The sequence below is a fragment of the Limulus polyphemus genome, unplaced genomic scaffold, assembly GCF_000517525.1.
Source record: "Limulus polyphemus unplaced genomic scaffold, Limulus_polyphemus-2.1.2 Scaffold2065, whole genome shotgun sequence".
NCBI lineage: Eukaryota > Metazoa > Arthropoda > Merostomata > Xiphosura > Limulidae > Limulus > Limulus polyphemus.
In genome coordinates, this window is record NW_013667675.1 from 44963 (window position 1) to 63539 (window position 18577).

The 18577-nt window shown below is 31.8% G+C and overlaps 1 protein-coding gene across 1 annotated transcript in view; it reads right to left on the reverse strand.

The window, feature by feature from the left end:
- Positions 1-1700: 1700 nt before the first annotated feature.
- Positions 1701-18577, reverse strand: part of LOC106465831 (glucose dehydrogenase [FAD, quinone]-like) — a 65833-nt gene continuing 48956 nt past the window's right edge. Inside the window, exons 3-11 of the mRNA XM_022393779.1 lie at positions 15295-15392; positions 14600-14731; positions 13901-14022; positions 11374-11544; positions 10194-10347; positions 8044-8207; positions 6636-6813; positions 4982-5204; positions 1701-2852 (exon numbers count right to left, since the gene is read on the reverse strand). Of these exons, the coding sequence (XP_022249487.1) occupies positions 2681-2852; positions 4982-5204; positions 6636-6813; positions 8044-8207; positions 10194-10347; positions 11374-11544; positions 13901-14022; positions 14600-14731; positions 15295-15392 (1414 nt within the window). The 3' untranslated portion in view covers positions 1701-2680. The remainder of the gene's footprint in view (positions 2853-4981; positions 5205-6635; positions 6814-8043; positions 8208-10193; positions 10348-11373; positions 11545-13900; positions 14023-14599; positions 14732-15294; positions 15393-18577) is intronic.

The following is an 18577-nucleotide window of genomic DNA, read 5'->3' on the forward strand; positions in this document are numbered from 1 at the left end:
TGTAATAAAAATGAAACTTTGTATGAAAGATTCCCCTGAAAAATGTGTTTGATTCAAAATTATTTCTTCCAAACTTTCAATATGAAGGTGAAAATCACATTGCGATAATGAAGCAAACTCTTATAAAGACTGACTTGAAAAATATATAATTTAATAAATTTTATTAATAGGCTTACCTTTTAGAATAAAACAAAATCGTACAAGGTAATCAATGTTTTGGAAGGTTTACCCGATTACTTTGTTTCGTTAATAATTTATCTTACCAAAGTTTCTTTATACGAATAAGTATAATTATCCAACGGTAAAGAAATAAGTTTCTAAGATGATTAACCTAGAAACTTGTTTAACTATTCTTTCCTGACAGTTTCTTGAGAGTAACAAATAAATTAATCTTATTGTTATGAAGTAATTTTCTATTACTATTAACCTAAAAACTTGTTTAACAATTATTTCCTATCAGAGTTTCCCGATAACAACAAGTAAAATAATCTTACATTAATGAAATAATCTACTATTCTGAACAGGCCCTCTCAGAGAGGCCGTGGCCACTGCCAGCATTTGAGGCCCGTGGCCATAATAAAGAATATAAATAATACGACACATGAAAACAAAATAAGACCATCATTAGCTCAAAAGAAAAAGTGAAATGTAGTTTGTATAGAGGTATGTAAAAAAAGAAAAGACGCGAAACTTAACAAATGCCAAAAAATTAACAAATGTTTAAATTTGAGGCCCAGGTCAAATGCTTCTCCTGGCCCTGTTAATGATTAACCTGGAAATTTCGCGTCAGCTAATTTTCCAGATCGAATTGTTCTACACGAATACTTCCGCTGGTAAAAGAGTAAAGTATTACGAGAACTGTTTAATATATCTATTTTTCCTACATAGCTTTTCCATAGCAACGAATAAAATCATCTGACCCTACCCTAAAAAATTGAAAAGAAAAAAAGGCTTGAAAGTTAAACTTGTAAAAATATCGATTTGATTTAAATTTCTAATGAAAATCGTCTTTTGTAGGAGTTTTTAAAATCATTGGGTGAAAATTCTTGATTGAGTTGAGATAGACCCGGTAATTTGAATCCGTTGAGTGAAAGGAAATAATTATTGAATAAAGAAGGACTTGGTAATTTTATTTGAATTACCTTCTTATCAGCCGGATTTTTTTCAAAGGAATAATTATGATTACACGTTGATAAAGAAGTAAATACGTCTAACAATTGATATAGGTGTTTTTATTGATATAATAGTTTCGCCAACAGGTTCAAGGGGTCTCTCAGGAAGTGGGTAAGAAAGTTGTATGTGTGTGTTCTTATAGCAAAGTCACGTCGGTCTGTCTGCTGTGTCCACCGAGTGAAATCGAACCTCTAATTTTAGCGTTGTAAATCCGAAAACTTACCGCTGTCCCAAAGGGGGACTGTATGGTATTCACATAACATTCTGTAAAATTAATAACGAAATATTTTTTGTTTCTGTATTTATATTTTGCACAATTTCTGCTCGAAGAGTTTCGCTAACATTTGGTAAAATGGCATAGCTATAAATAAATCTATATAAGACTGAACCCTTTTGTTATGAAATCATGACCTACATTTTAAAATTATATCCTCTCCATATTTGATGAAATATCTTTTATTTCATGTTAAATCATATACAGTAGAAACAGATAACATTAATTTATTTGTATTTAGTTATTTCTTTAGTTACTAAAAAATATATTCATCATTACAAATTTGTTGTGTTGAGTGGCAATACTTAACCATAAATACTTTATCATAAATAACATTAACACATTTCGAGTTAAATTAAAGGAATGGCCCGTTATGTGACAAAAACGCCAGTCACCAATTATAGTCCCGTATTTTATGGCAATTTTTCCAATGAAACTACCAATAAAGCAAATGTTTCTGATGCAGATCCTTTCACCTTATTCAAAGCTTGTCGCAGCACCAAGTCGTTTACACCTAGACGTTGACAACTTGGAAAAACAAATTAATCATGAGCCTCAAATAAACGATCAGATTTCTTTTCTGTAAGAAGGAAACTACAATGTTGGAATTCTGAAACAAAGCTACACTCACTTACTTCCTATGGTTCTAGAAATAAAGTAAGCAGAAGTTTTTTCTATCAGTTGGAACACACTGTATGCAACAAAACTTGCAAAATGTACAGAGAACACAGTTAAACCAGAAACTGTATGCTAATCCGTCCTCATGTTCAGTTACGCTTAATTCTGTTAAAATTTAATCCTGTTGAGCAGTTGACTTAGTAGTTTATGATGGCATTGGATAAAAATAATAGCTGTGAAGCACGTGGGATACCACATCAACAATTTCATTCGATCTGATTAAAGTAAACGGGAAATGGTATATTTTTTTTTCTCCTATTGCTTGTATTAACATTTCAAGTTGTTGTTGATTTAACTTTCACCAGTTTTAAACTTGTAGAGTATCCTACTTTCAGTTATTTCTCTTTCTACATTTATTGTACAACCCAGTCATACTTTTCTATTCTGTATTGCAACGAAATAAAATAAAGTCTGAAAGTTTTTGGTGAGTTGAAATTTGTACATTCGACTTACTACGATGAAATCACCTTTTGTCTTCGAAATGAGCTTTCACAGAACAAGTGACTGAAAGCTGAAAACACACGGTCAGACAAATTAGGCACGTTTTCATCACTTTTAAATTTCAGATTTTTTTAGGAGGCCACGTTGAGCAAACACAGACCTAATTCCACGAATCATGTCCGATGCTTTTTCGGCAATCATAATGATTGGAGCGTTTGTATTTCCTGATACGATGGTTGGCATTACAGATCCGTCCACCACGCGTAGACTCTTCACGTGCTTCACCCTAGGGTGGAAAAAGGAATACATATGTTAGAATTTTACTTGTATTTCTCGAGGATGAGCAACACCTAGAGGTAGAGATATCTAGTAACTAACTATGAAATGTATCTTTACAATACAATAAAATCTCTAATGGTTTAAAGTCATATCGAATATATATCGAAGTACAATGTCTATTACAACTGCAGAATGGTTGTTCGTTATAAAATACGATATAACATAAAATATACTTGTTCATATTTTAAAGTTATTATATATAACGATTATAATGCACAACACAATGGTTGGACAACAAGTTTAGGTTGAAAATGTATCTTTATGTTGCATTCTAAGTTTCAAATCAAACAAACAACCACAAAACATCTCCAAATAGTCATACCGTAAATTCGAAAAATAAGATAGAAATGATTAATGAAATTTTACTTATGTGATTAATATATCTGATATACATAAAAGCCAGTGGCTGTATTTTTCGTAACGCTACGTTCCAAAAGTGGCTTTTATGTTATGTAGCTTAGCAACAAATGTATGAATTTTTAACTATTAAAGTATGACATTGAAGTGTTTTTTCTTAACTATTATGGGATGTTATAGAAATATTTGTTAAAACTATTATGGGATATTACAGAAATGTTTTTTTTGAAATTATTATGGGATGCTATAGAGTATTTTTAAACTATTAGGGGATGTTATAGAATTTTTTTTTCACTATTATGGGATGTTATATAGTAATTTTAACTAATATGGGGTTAAATAGAAATGTTTATTAACTATTATAGGATGTTATAGTGTGATTTTCAACTATTATGAAATATTATAGAAATGTTTTTTAATAATATTATGGGATGTTATATAGCAATTTTAGCTAATATGGGGTTAAATGGAAATGTTTATTAACTATTATAGGATGTTATACTGTGATTTTCAACTATTATGAAATATTACAGAAATGTTTTTTAATAATATTATGGGATGTTAGAGTGATTTCTAAAACTATTTGGGATTTTATAAAAATGTTTTTTTACTGTTATGAGATGTTACAGAAATGATTCTCTAACTACTATGGGATGTCATAGAGTGATTATTTAAACTATTATGAGGAGTTATAGAGTGGTTTTAACTATTACGGGATGTTATAGAGTAGTTTTAACCACTATTTTTTTAACGTAACGTAATGTTTTTGGACAAAATGAGACCTATTGATTTATCTCGGCTGTCCAATCCTTCAAGTTAAACTAAAACTGTTATAAAAAATCTAAAACCAGCCCTTATCATGTATATACTTATGGGATATTATAGAGTGATTTTTAATTATTATGGGATGTTACAGAAATATTTTTAAAGTTTTTTTATTATCGGATGTTATAAAGTGGTTTTTAAAACTATTATGAGATGTTACGGAAATGGTTTTCTAATTATTATGTTTGTTTGTTTGTAATTAAGCACAAAGCTACACAATGGGCTATCTGTGCTCTGCCCACCACGGGTATCGAAACCCGGATTCTAGTGTTGTAAGTCCGCAGACATACAGCTGTGCCACTGGGGGGCCCTAATTATTATGGAATGTGATGGAGTGTTTTTAAAAACTATTATGGGAAGTTATAGTGTTTTTATTTATAATGGAAAGTTATAGAGTAGTTTTGACTGTTATGTGGTTTTTTAAAAGTATAACCTGATATTGTTGTTAATCTATGTATTGAAAGTTTAAAATGAAATGTCTACAGAGCGAAACTGAAGCCCCTAGTGGCACAGCGATATGTCTGCGGACTTACAGCGCTAGAAACCGGGTTTCGATATCCGTGTTGAGAAGAGGTGACACACAAAATGTGTTTCAGCTAAAGATTCAATTTTCTGAATTTGTCTTGAAGTACTATAGCGACATGTAAATGAAAATTACAGCATTAAAAATGTGTGTTAATTTTGTCAACGGTATATTCATATCATTCACAATATATAAAAATGTTCATTTTGCGTTTTCCAACAAAAATGTGCAAATTAGACAAATAATTGGGTAACTTTTTAACATATATATAGAGCTCAAATAATGGGGAACTTACATGAGAAAAAACACTACTGAGATCATTAACCAAGAAAGGGGGAAGTGGGGAAGGTCTGAGGGTCTCTTTAACTCACCTTAGTTGTGGATCTACAACAGTAGTAGGATCACGAGGATCTCCCATTTTACACGTGCCTACTGGGTGATAAATGGTTGATGTAATGGTTCGGGCAAGACAGGCCAGATATTCGTCACTCCATTGAATGTAGCCCTCGCAGCCTGGAAATACATTGGGATTGATCCGAGCTCCGTACTTCCGGAAAGCTGGAGTATCGCCCAGGGCCAAACATATTTTCAGTGCTAGTCAGAGAATATATATTCATCGTTTCAAGTAATTATTGAGAGCTAGAATTTTAATATAATTAGTAGCAAATGATGTATATGTGTTTTTTTAAATAAATAAGGTAGGACATGTCTATGGTTATATACGAAAATATCCATGACCAATTTTCTCCTTTCCAAAGCAAGTATGATTCATAATGTAAAAATAAAGCAAGACTTCACTTTAACACTAAGTTTTTGTTCAAATGTTAACATATTGGACCTTCTTTTTAAGTTGACAGGCAGAATAAACAATGACTTCTGATCACAGCAACCTATCTACACAGATCAGAAATAAAAATTAACCCAGTAATGAATACAGCTAATTTGATATAACTTTTTCTTACTAGGCGTATGCAAAGTCATAAAACAAAATCTTATAATGATTACAATGCCCTGATTGATTCAGGTATACTCCAATTTTAATATTGAAGAAAGAGTGGAATATAACTTACTTTAAAAACACTAATCTGATTTCGAAGCTACATAAGTAAGTTTTGAAAAAAAAAAATACAAAAACATATTAGATTTAAAAAATCTGAATTATTAGATAACTTATGAGAATAGCCGATTTGTGAATTGTTAATGTGTTATTGATGTTTGGATTTTGTCAAACATTCAGCATGTACCAAGATATTCTCTCGATCTTTGCTCAATCTTAAAATCAAGTAGCCAAAGCGAGTATAGGTCTAACATTGCCGTAGAATTGTGATCGCGTCATCTTCTCTGAGACTAGTGAGAAGGTTGAACTTCATCACATTGTGGTGTCGAACTTAAAGAACATTTTGCAAATTTGTGTTTTACATTCTATTTGTTTATATTTCTTCGACTTATTATAAAGTTATTAAGATAAATCAAATCAAAAGAGTTAGTAAAAGTTCACTATATAATAATGTTTAAAACAGTATATCTGGTCTATCTGCGTTGTATCCCCAGTTTTAACATTATAATCCCTGAGGTTTATAAGGAGGAGGAGTCTTTAAAACAGTACTAGACTCATTCTTCAAATGTTTGAAAGGGATAATAAATGTAAATAGAAAAAACATTCAAAAACATAAGTTGATGACAATGACAATTATTGACAAAGTATATAAATATCTAGTTAAGCCTTGCTAATATGCAAATTGGATATTTTCTTTCTAGGCATTAACATAGATGATTATTTGTTTGTCTCAAAACAGTTTCGAATTATTGTATTTTCCCCTTCATATTCATAAATAAAGGCAAGGCATTTGATAGTACGACATAGTTCTTGAAAACAAAAATATTGCATTTAGACAATTTTTGGAAATAAAACTATGTCTAAAATGTTATTGCAAAAGGAAATTCTCTTTCTCCAAACTGTTTTCGAAATATTTTCTTTAGACTCGATTTTATTTCAGGGTTTATTTGCGGCTGTAAATTACTTACAATCCACTATGGTGAAAACATCTCGCTCGTCTGTGAGATAGCGTGGATCAATGATTGGAGGATCATAAGGATTGCTTGAGCGTAGTTTGATAAAGCCTCGACTCTTAGGCCTTAATAACACCGGAAATAAAGAAAAAGAATCTTTTTCCAGGTACTCCAGGTAGACTTTTTGCCATAACTAAAAAATAAATAAGATTTACTGTGGAAAAAAATTACGGATTTTCTAATTCCCATAAATATTACCGTACATTATTATTTTTTATTTTCATCATTAAGATTATTATTACTTCATATTTTTTTGTTTCACGAAAAAAAAAGCAAATTTGAAAGGAAGACTGTCGTAAAAATGTTTCATTAAAGGTTTTGTTCTTTTAATAGAAATGACTTATTTTTGAATGTTAAATTTGATTATATCCATATAATTTCATAACATTACAAGAATTTATATGCAAAATAGACAATGGTTGTACTTATAGTGGAATTAACTTGTTAGGATTGGTATTTAAATAAATATTTTAAACTATAACAGCACCATATGCAATACATGTAATAGCCTACAAGACCCTTAAGAATAAACTTTCTCCATAAGAAGCACTAGCAGAAACGCCACCCTACGAACGACTGTTTATTTTACTAATTACTAATCCTAATATTCATACTTCGTTGAAAAAAATTAGAAAAAGTGAACATTTTCTGAAATGGTGTTTTTCCTGGGACGTACTGAACGATAAAAGTGTTCGAATTATGCTATTTATTCATACGTAACTCATTGAATAAAAATGATTAAATATACAGAGCTCAAAATATCCATAAATTTTACTGATATAAAATGTAATGTTTTTGTACATTAAAAGTGCTAACATTTAAAAAAAATGATGTTTTTTAAGAACTCCAGTTTCTCAGTACTTCATTTAATAATTACATCAATAAAGATATAATCAAACCCTCGCGTACAGTCCTAGTGAAAGTCATGTTCTTGTTGTGAGGAGAGTAGTTTTATTTAAAACTATGTTCTATTATAAAGAAATGGTTGTTGCACATACCGCAGTTATTTTTCTAATTGTCTGCAACTGGAATACCTAAAGGGTGAACTTTTTTTGTGCATTTTTGTTTGTGGTGCCATTTAATAGATATCGCCACATTTCATAAGCTTCAATCACCACTTCTGGCATTGATATTGTGTATTTTTGTTTGTGGTGCCATTCAACAGATATCACTATTGTATATATTATTTCGGTGATATAGATAAGATATACACACAGCCACCGTTGCTCAGTTATAGTAAGAAGATAGTAATGGTATCTTTCTAAAGTTAAATTATATTTTAACTGAGATTTTTGCAGGATTTATAGATAGAAAATTTACATTAGCAATAATTAGGTATGTATATATATATATACATGCATACCTCATCGTTAATACCTTGAGACCCACGAAATACGTGACCAGCATCAGCACCATAACTTCCGGATAGAAAGTGGATCTCAACGTCAGGGAAGTCATCAGAAGAATTGACATATTTGGTTTTAATGAAACCTAACCCTTCCACTCCTCCCAGGAGAGTTAATGGACCTATTAGTAAGAAACGAGGTAATAATTATACAAAGCAAAAAATTACAGAAAAATTCGTTTTTCTTTTTAAGATAATATTTCATCAAATTAGTGGTGTAATTTTCTCATTGGTTAGTTTTGATGAAACAAGAAAATCCGTATTAAATATTGGAAAAGATAAAATACTTTTCACACACAAACACATTATAATATTTCTCATATTTGACAATTTTATGCAATAATAATGTTAGACGACTGTTGGTCTTAGTGGCTACTTTACGCATGCATATTTTATTAACTGTAACCAAGAATGTGTAAAAGTATTGCATTTCAAAGCAAATTGAAGTGGGACATCAGTGTAAACCATCTGGCAAGAGGTAAAACCTGAAGCATGAGGCAAAAAGAAGTCTTTTAAACAGTATAAATGTACCTATTTTTACACTGATGAAAAGAATCTCAATCTAGAACATTTTTGTAACTTACAAATAACGATTTATGAAATGACCACATTTTATAATGAAATATCTTATCACGCAATATGTATTTATGGATTAGTATATAGTTATATATTAATTACTTGTCAGTTATATAACAACTAGCAGATTTCCTAAAAATAGTGATGAATAAATAATAAGTGTGCTTTGGATCATAGCATATATGCAATATTATTGTCTAGTGGGCAGTTTTCAACGTATTTCGCCATTCCGTGAGTTATTTCAATAAGGAAAATTGCATTGCTTTTGTTTGTAAGCAATGGAGACTGCTTGGAACGCATTGTTGACAAAAATGTATAGGTTTCGATGAAATGGTTGCATCCAGCACAATATAGCGCCCGGGTTCGCTAAGTAGCCGCAGGGATTTTTTCCTTTGAATGACACCGTTCCTTGTCATTTCATTGAGCGCAAGGAAAGACCGCTAACTAAGTGAACACTTTTGACAGTTTTAATTTCTATAAGAAGTATCAAAGATGAGATATTCAATCCAAATCAATGTGTTCGACATGGTACAATAAAATCATGCATGTATATTTTGTTTGTTTGTAATTAAGCACAAAGCTACACAATGGGCTATCTGTGCTCTGCCCACTACGAGTATCGAAACCCGGATTCTAACGTTGTAAGTCCGCAGACATACCGCTGTGCCACTGGGGGGCATGCATGTATATAATACCGATATGAAAAAAATTAAAAATTCAATATAAATCGAACAACAACAAATATACTTAAGCACGTTTCTTTCTTTACGTGTTTGTATTCGTTCATGCTTCTATTTTTGAAACATTTACTTCAATCACTCGACAGAGAAATCCCTGTTTTTCGAGAAATTTCCTCACAAAAAGAAATATTTTAGAACATATGAAAACTTTCGGATTGACGTTGATTTCAACATTTGCAATAATAATAATGTTCTTGTAATGTACTCTTGATTAACTGTCCAGGATATACAGAATGTGACAGAGACAGATAGACTGATCATTAAGATAATATTCAGTCCATACAACGTGCGATACACTGTGCCATTTTGGTCTGAAGAAAAATTGCTAAACTAATTGTATCAGTTGGGTTATTTTCCACCAAATTAGGTATTATATAAGAAAAGCAGTCCCTCGGTGACTTATCTGTAAGCTTATGGACTTATAACAATAAAATCCAGGGTTCGAAACCCTGTGTTGGACAACACAGATAGTCTATTGTGTAGCTTAGCATTAAGAAAATAACAACTTAAAATGGCTTCAAATATTTTCATTACATGTATAATTGCCACTGGAGTTTTAATGGGCCGAGATCACAGTTATTTTTAATTGTTTATATTTGAAAACATTGATCTAAACATTACTATTTTAAAATACAGAATGATTAATGAAATCCAAGAGTAAAAAAATAAATAAATTAGGCTTGAGTGTCTCTTAATTCTAAAAATTCTATACACATTGATCTATGATCAAATAGCATTTTCATGCACGAAGTTGATTAAAATAAGAGCCCAGGGCAGGCGGAGTGAACTTACCATCTGAAAAGGCAAAATACCGGAAAATATTCTCTGCGGTAAAAATTCGTGACTGAACAGCAGAAACAGGTTGATTAACTAGATACGAGAGGACTCCGGGATAGATGTGATCTTGAAGGTTTAGGCCTACAGGAAGATCTGCTAGAACCGGAATCTTTTCAAGAGAAAAATATACTTTATTGAGTTTCTCTTTTTCCTTCAATTAAATAAAGTGTATTATCAAATACATTATCGTTAATGGAATATATTATATCTTATTGGACAAATAACTGTAAGCAGCACTCATTCACCACAAGAATAGTAAAGCTAACTTAATAAGCTCAGACTCAATTCCTAATGAAGTAGAATTCACTTTTCGAAAGTACTCTAGCATTTTGAGTATTTTTATTCTGTCCGTTTTTGTTTTTTTCATGATCCACGATGATACGTACTACATTTGCCCACGTCTGTGTGAATATTTCGTTTGATATCTGACTGTACGGTCATTTATTTAGTAACTACAAGACTGTTTGACACACTTAGTGTGATTTTCACGGTTCGTTAGATGTGAAAACACGAAAACAAAGTGACTTGTGTAAGGTTCATAGTATTCAAAGAGTAAATAACATTTTCATAAAAATTTGACCGTTATCATTTTATTTCGATTTTATAGCATTACACAGCCCTAAAATAAAACTGAAAAAACAGGAAATAGTAGTAAATTTTGAGAGACCAATCAACGACTGAAAAATTGTTCATGTAAGAAAAACTATTCAAATAATATGTATATTATTTAAGTTTTCGATAATAAAAATAATATCAACCAGCTTTTATTTAAAAACAAATTAAATTTTACTTCATTAAATTTGTATTATATGAAAATCATAGCCCAATTATTTCCTTCAGCGTCACTTAGGTAAACTTATATTAATGCTTTTATATCAATCAAGCATGTATTTAAGAATATTACAAATACCAGTTTTGTATCTCGACAAGGTCAACTACTTTACTTTCAGTATAAGCTAACATCTGCTTTAAAAACTGTCAGGGCTTTGAATAATTAAACTCCAAATTTAAAACAATCTAAACATCGTCTGCAACTGTTTTCTTATGGCGTCTCATAGAAATGAGCAATCACACAACCCTAAACATAAAACGTTTCTCTATAATCCTAAAGCGTACAGTTCGTTTCTTTGCTTACCCCGAGCTTCAAGAGATGATCTTTTGGTCCAATTCCAGATAACATTAAAAGCTGAGGAGTATTGATGGTTCCAGCTGAAAGAATGATTTCCTTCCGAGCGTAAACTGTATGAGGTAACCCTAATCTATCAAACTGGATAGCTCGAGCTATCAAGTTTTCATCGAAAAGAATCTGCGGAACAAAGGGTTATTTAATAGATATAAAGCTGGGCGATATGCATATAAACAAACTAGTAACACCTAAGAAACTGACAGCAAGTATAATTGGTTGAAAAAAAAAGCTGCACAACATTACAACCACACATAGGATTGTGTGGTCGACAAACTTTTCAGTGAAATCTGTACAAGTGACTATAGATGAATATTTTATGTTTATTATTCGCATAAGACATGCTATTATCTTTTGTTTTCAAGTGTTAAAATAATACACGCTTAAAGTTACAAATATCGTTTACTTAAGTTTCAAGTACACTGAACTATTACAAAAAAAAAGAGTTAATAAAACCTGTAAAAGGATGTTTTGTTATAAAATGTCTTTAAGAACTATTAATACTTTACGTATTTTTCAAAATTCCCTAATCCTGGTACCAATTATTTCACATAAATTGTTAAGTCTACATTGCAGCCTTATTAACCGACATGAAAGTTAGTTTGTTTTGGCATATTTGCGCAAAGTTACTCAAGGACTATTTGCGTTAGAAAGAATATAGGTAATAAATAGCATCTTCTGCCATCTCTTGGGCTAATTTTGTCTGATGGAACAGTGGAAGTTGACTGCCACCTTTGTAACACACCCACGGCCACAAAGTGCGAAAATTGATCGTTTTTCCCCTTTTTTCTTTCCTGTGGCAATAGGATACGATGTTGGAATCGCAGATCCACGCCAACTACTGAGCTACGCCTTTTTCGGCAATAATGTTTCGATTATTTGACAGTTACTGTACGCACCAAATCTGTCTTAAGGCTTTATTATTGCCTTAATCTAGGTAACCTATCAAACTTCCTATTCAAGTTATTGACACTTTGTCTATTACAGATCGTGCTTTACTAGCAATCATCCCCCCCGCGCCGGCACTTCCAGAAAGATCCTATTTTTCTGGAGTGACGTCGCCGCCATCTGTTGGTAAAACCGCGCAAGTCATGCTGCGTTAAAATAGCATTACAGCTAGTGTATGCGCATAGCTTCAACATCAACAACGGACGGGTAACATGCAAATCGCATGATTTTGTGAGTCGTAAAGGCGTCCTCTTTTATAGAGGGACGTAACTTTGTGATGGATACAAATACTTTCATGGATACCTATACATATACATATTCATAATGTTAGAAAAACACGTAGGTTCAAGAAGTCTTGATAGAAATAAATAAAAACCCTATAACCCAAGCGCTTTTCCCAGTTTGCCCCTGAAGAAGAAAGGTCCACCTTTCGAAAGCGCTCGGGTTATAGGGTTTTATTCATTACTATACATATAAATAGATTCCAACCTTGAACAGCAACAATTAGTTTTAATCAAATGGAATACGTTTATTACAAATCTTATAAACAAGTTTTTTTTAAGGTATATAATGTAATACAGTTTATTTTTTTACTCCCTATTGGTCTCATTCACTATAAGAGAACTTGAAAATGCTTGATTATATTGCAAGTATTTGTCAACGGTATCTGTATGAAATTGCGCTATGAAGACTTTATGAAATATATTAAATTATGCACGTAACAGCAGTGCACAATGACTGCTCCCAAATTGTCACGCTGAATACATTTTTAATAGACGTCATGTTTTTTCTATGTGTTCTGTACACGTGATTAGGACTAGCAAATCGGAAGTAAGAACTTTTGTTGGAGGGGATGAAGCGATTATAGTAAAGTCAATGCTAGGTATGCAGAGTTCTCGTAGCTTGACATGATTGAGACTAGACATGCAGAGCTCTCGCATCATAGAATAAGAATGCCGACGCAGCGCAAATAAACACACAAAATATTATATGATGTTATATCAAAATTTTTTTTGTTTTATAATTGGTCATTCAATGCATGACTTGCATTCACTGATTGCACACCACTGATATATATATATATCGATAAACATAAATTGTCTACCATCTAACCACGACGCATTTCACATTAACACGAACAAAATAATCGCACACACACACACACACATTCTTATTTCTGCTTTATTGGAATAACAATATGATAAATGTTTTACAAGGGAGCAAACTAACGTATGTTGACTTAACGGTGCAATAAAAATCCAACAAGGCAACAAACTCACATTTGTTGACTTAAAAGTGCAATAAAAGTCCAACAAAAAAAATTAACACACCTTTGTTGATTTAGCAGTGAAACAAAAATCTAACAAAGCAACTAACTAGCTTTTGTTGACTTAACAGTGCAATAACAGTCCAACAAGGTAACTAACGTATCTTTCTTGACTCAACAGTACAATAAAAGTCCAACAAGGCAACAAACTCACTTTTGTTGATTTAGCAATGGAATAAAAATTTTAAAAGGCAACACACTCACCTTTGTTGCGAAAGCAAATATTACAATATCTATGTTTGGTCGTCCTTTAGTTGGTTTTAAAAAGGCCTTAGAGGTGCTACAGCGTGAACCTCGGCGTATTGTGCCTTGTGGAATAGCAAATCCTGAAATACATGTAAAAATTCAGATATGCATAAAGAAAAGGTTCATTGTCATTTATAAAACATAGTCTCCTTCAAATTTACATTATCAAACATATATATATGAGCGCGACTGTATTTTGTATATATACGTGCAAGAACTCAGTGCAACTGGTTATACTGAAATATATATGAAATAATGTAACAATGATTCGGTATTTGAAACCGTTTATACATTAAAAAATCTCCTGCTAATAATGACATCCTCAGAAAAATATTATACTGAACTTTGACTTGTATTAAATGTATAACAACTTTACACACAGGGAAAAATCGATTACATATTAAATAATATATAAATATATTTATGTCAGGAGAATATCACATTTAAATTTATCAGTGCGAATGCATTTTGTTATTATTCTGTGAATATCATAGTGGCACTGTTCTAATATCATATTAGGAAGCTGTTGTCTACTGTTTAATAATGTGCTCTTGATGGCGTTATTCTAACTTAACAAAAATGCCTTCTCTAGATATAAATATAAATAAACACAAGAACTCTATGTCTACACACATAATTCACCTGTTTCATAATTACCTGTTTGAATTGGCCCATTGAGGTCAATATTTGGATATCCTAGACTGTGTCCTCCTGCAACAAAGGCGTGAGCCAACGGGGTAGTGTAAGGAGGTGTCGATACGGTGAGATAACCGCCTTTTCCATGGTATCCTGTATTGCGGTTAAAAACAGGTAAACAAAATATAAATAGTAAAAATTATAAAATAATATTTGATGCTGTAGCTTACACAGTATGTTTCTCACTTACTAAGTAAAAAGAGTTGATACAGAATAACACAGGTATAAGACTGGATGTTTTTCACTGACTAAGCAGAAAAAGTTGATACAGAATAATATAGGTATAAGAATCAAATGTTTTTTCTTACTAACTCAGCAGAGTAAACTGATACACGAGATATGTATTATGTCGAAAAATAAATATACTTGTAGAAAGAACCCAATCTTATACCTGTGTTATTCTGTATCTACGCTTTTTACTTAGTAAGTGAGAAACATCCAATCTTATACCTGTGTTATTCTGTATCTACGCTTTCTACTTGGTCAGTTAAAACAAATATCCTGGGTTATAGCTATTATTTTGTATCAACCCTCTCTGTGTAAGTTATGGAAACGACATAACTTTTAAAATTATGTTGTGTGTATTATAAAAACGTGTTTTAATAATGTCTTTCCGTGTTTATATTAAATCGCATCGTTCTTTATAAGCAATCTACCGTTATTGGCAATGGAAGGATCTCGATTGTCTTCGCTCTTGAGGAAATAAGGGAAAACTTCCTTCCAGTTCCATCCGTAGGCACCATAATCTCCAAATCTTACTTCAGATAAACATATACATTTACATATAAATTTTTCTCCCAATCTGTCCTTCTGTGTTTACTATATGTTTTGCCTCTTCGACATGGAGAAGAATAAGAAGAAAAATATTTTAACCACTTTTTGATTTCTTATTTCTCTTAATCTAAAGCAGATAGGAAGCTGCAGTTTTTAATGTGATGTAGGAGTGTTTATACCTACTCAGAAACATTATAACTGTGACCTTGCATCATTTGTAACAGCTGTGACAGTATCTCAAATTTGGCCTAAAGTTTCTTCCTTCGTGTAGAATCACGGCAGTGTTACTTAATCCTTCTAACTTGGCGGGAATTATTACTGTGCTTCTAGATCCTTTCTCAAACGTGTTCAGAGTGAGAGTGACATTACTAAATACAAATTCTTAATTTATCGGTTAGAAATGTTATGTACTAACACTAAATTTATTTTCATTATCCAACAGAGAAGCAGATGGCCTCGAGGGAAAGTTCTCGGCGGCACTAGTGTCCTCAACTACATGCTCTATATTAGAGGAAATCCTCGAGATTATGATATGTGGGAACACAACTGTAACGTGTCTATATATATATATATGTATTTATGTATATGTGTGTATGTATGCATTGGTAATTCTAATGGTGAATTGTTCTTCACAGCCACTAGAATAAGACTGATGATTTAAAAATCTAGGGGCAGGCGGAAAACTTGAAATGAGGTAATATGGTCTAAAATGTTAGTCTTGAGTTGATAGTTTCCTCTGAAAATTGGGGCTCAAATCGCATTTGAGTGGATATTTATTTCAACTACGTTTAACATAGTAATCAAAGACAAAAAGTAGTAATGTCTTATCAAATATTTTTACAAGTATATAAACATTCAATTTAGAATAAAGGGGTTAGCCATATAAAGTTGTGCCATAAAAAAGCCAAATTATATAAAGGAGAAACCATGTAAAGATATAATGTAAAATGGACAATTTAAAGAAGAAAAAATTGGAAAAACTTGGCCCACTGTTGGTATTCACATTGTTGCTTGCTCTAGTTTCAATAAAAAGGGGAACTAAGTATTCCCCATTTTTTCTCGTTTAATTTACTTACTTTTACATCACATTCTTTAAGGGTTTGTCGTTTTATGTAACAAGGGTCTTTTTAATATCACACCTTTATATGGCTGCCCCCCAGTGGCACAGCGGTGTATCTGCGGACTTACAACGCTAGAATCCGGGTTTCGATACCCGTGGTGGGCAGAGCCCAGATAGCCCATTGTGTAGCTTTGTGCTTAATTATAAACAAACAAATCAGTTATATGGCTAAACCTCTTATTTTAACTTGGATATTTTGGTACATGTAAAATGTTTTGATAATATTTTATGACTGTTGGAATGTAAAACTCAAACATTTCCTTCAAATTTATATAAACAATATTTTGCAATTATAATATTTATATTGCTTCATTTTCATGTGTTGTGGGGGATATCGTTCATAACATAAAAAAAATTGTTAGACTGATTAAGTTTGCAGGATAATTATTTTATAAATATTTTGCGCAGTTTATCATGTAGAATGTTATATAACGACTAAAAGTGTGGCTTATTTTTGTGCTTACTAATCAATAATTCTATTATATTTTGTGTATTTTATTAAGCATCACATCGAACATTTAACACAACGAGTTTTATATTTTTGCATTGCTACAACGATAATCGGATAACCTGTGAAAAAAATATGTAAATAAATTTGGCAGTGGGACACTTTAGGGGATATACCTTGTTTGTTGCGTAAATGTACAACTTATAGTGCATTTGTTGTTGAACATAAAATAAAACGACAAAAACTTAAGATCACTTTATTCCTTCTGCATTATCTCATCGTGAGAGTGAGAAATAAACTAAAATCGTATATATATTTTTTGTACTGATGAAATCCTTGTTTGATCATTAGCATGTTTCAGAGCCCGCCTAAAACACACATAAGTCACCAGATCTTGAATTTTAATGAAGAAATTGGAACACCTCTTTAAAGCTAAGAAAGGCATATGTGAATCATGGGCATATTTGAAAAACATGCAGAAGAACACATGTAACAGCCCGCTCTTAAATTCTAGGAAGTCCGGATATGGTTTATAGTCTCGTAAACGTAACATAATAATAAAAAAGACGAATAATGATCAGGTTATTGTACTGGTTATAACTTAAAACGTTTCGAACTTTACATTTAATTCTGTTTTATTAACACATCAGAGAGAACTCCCACAACTCATTTATAATACTTACAATGCCGGAAAATATAACAAATCGCATATATTTCAGTGCATTAAAAGTTTCTCGATAAGTGAAAGAAAAGAACGTATTTCTTAACATATATAATCAAAACATACACCTGTGTTTACTATATTTTTCACTGTATGATGTTACTTTTGAAATAACAAAATTATATAAAAAAACTGAACCTAGAAATGTTTCTCATTTGGCATCCGAGTTTAGGATGATTAGTTGCTTCCCTGTTGAAACAAAGATGACCATCCTAACAGCAAAGCTGTATGTATATATAAAATTTTAATACTTAAACAGTCAAGCAAAAGGAAGGATTGCAATATAAACAGCAAATCCAAACCTGTGATAAAGTACATTTAAATGAACAAAAACAAGCCCAAACAGAAATTAAATTAAATACATTGCATAAATTAAAAGCATTAAGGGAGTCCTATTTTAATATAAGCCAAAACGTTTTCAAGGTATTCTATAAAGTCTGTTTATGTTGAACTGAATATTCGCATGAAAAGCAGGCACCTTCAGTCAATATTCCTAATTATATTTTTAGAGCCCATGAATATTGGTCATATTAGCCGTTTGATTCGCTTGTTTATTGTTAAAAAACAAAAGAACAAAAGGCTGACAAGTTTGGTGAGCGAAATATGTTTATAGCTTTTTTGTTGTTTTCCTCTGTTAGGCTTAAAAGTAAACACATGTGGCCGTCGTCCACCAACTGTGTGTTATTTGCGGTGTTATTTGCTTTAATTTGGATAATAGGTTTGAAAAGTTTACTTTTTCTATTTTATCTCCTCACACTATATTCTGAAGGAGTCTTCTTCTTCTTCCGTAGCTTTTTCCCGTATCTATAAGGGGGCGCTATTTTCGGTTTTGGCAGGGTTTTTACGGCCGGATGCCCTTCCTGACGCCAACCATCC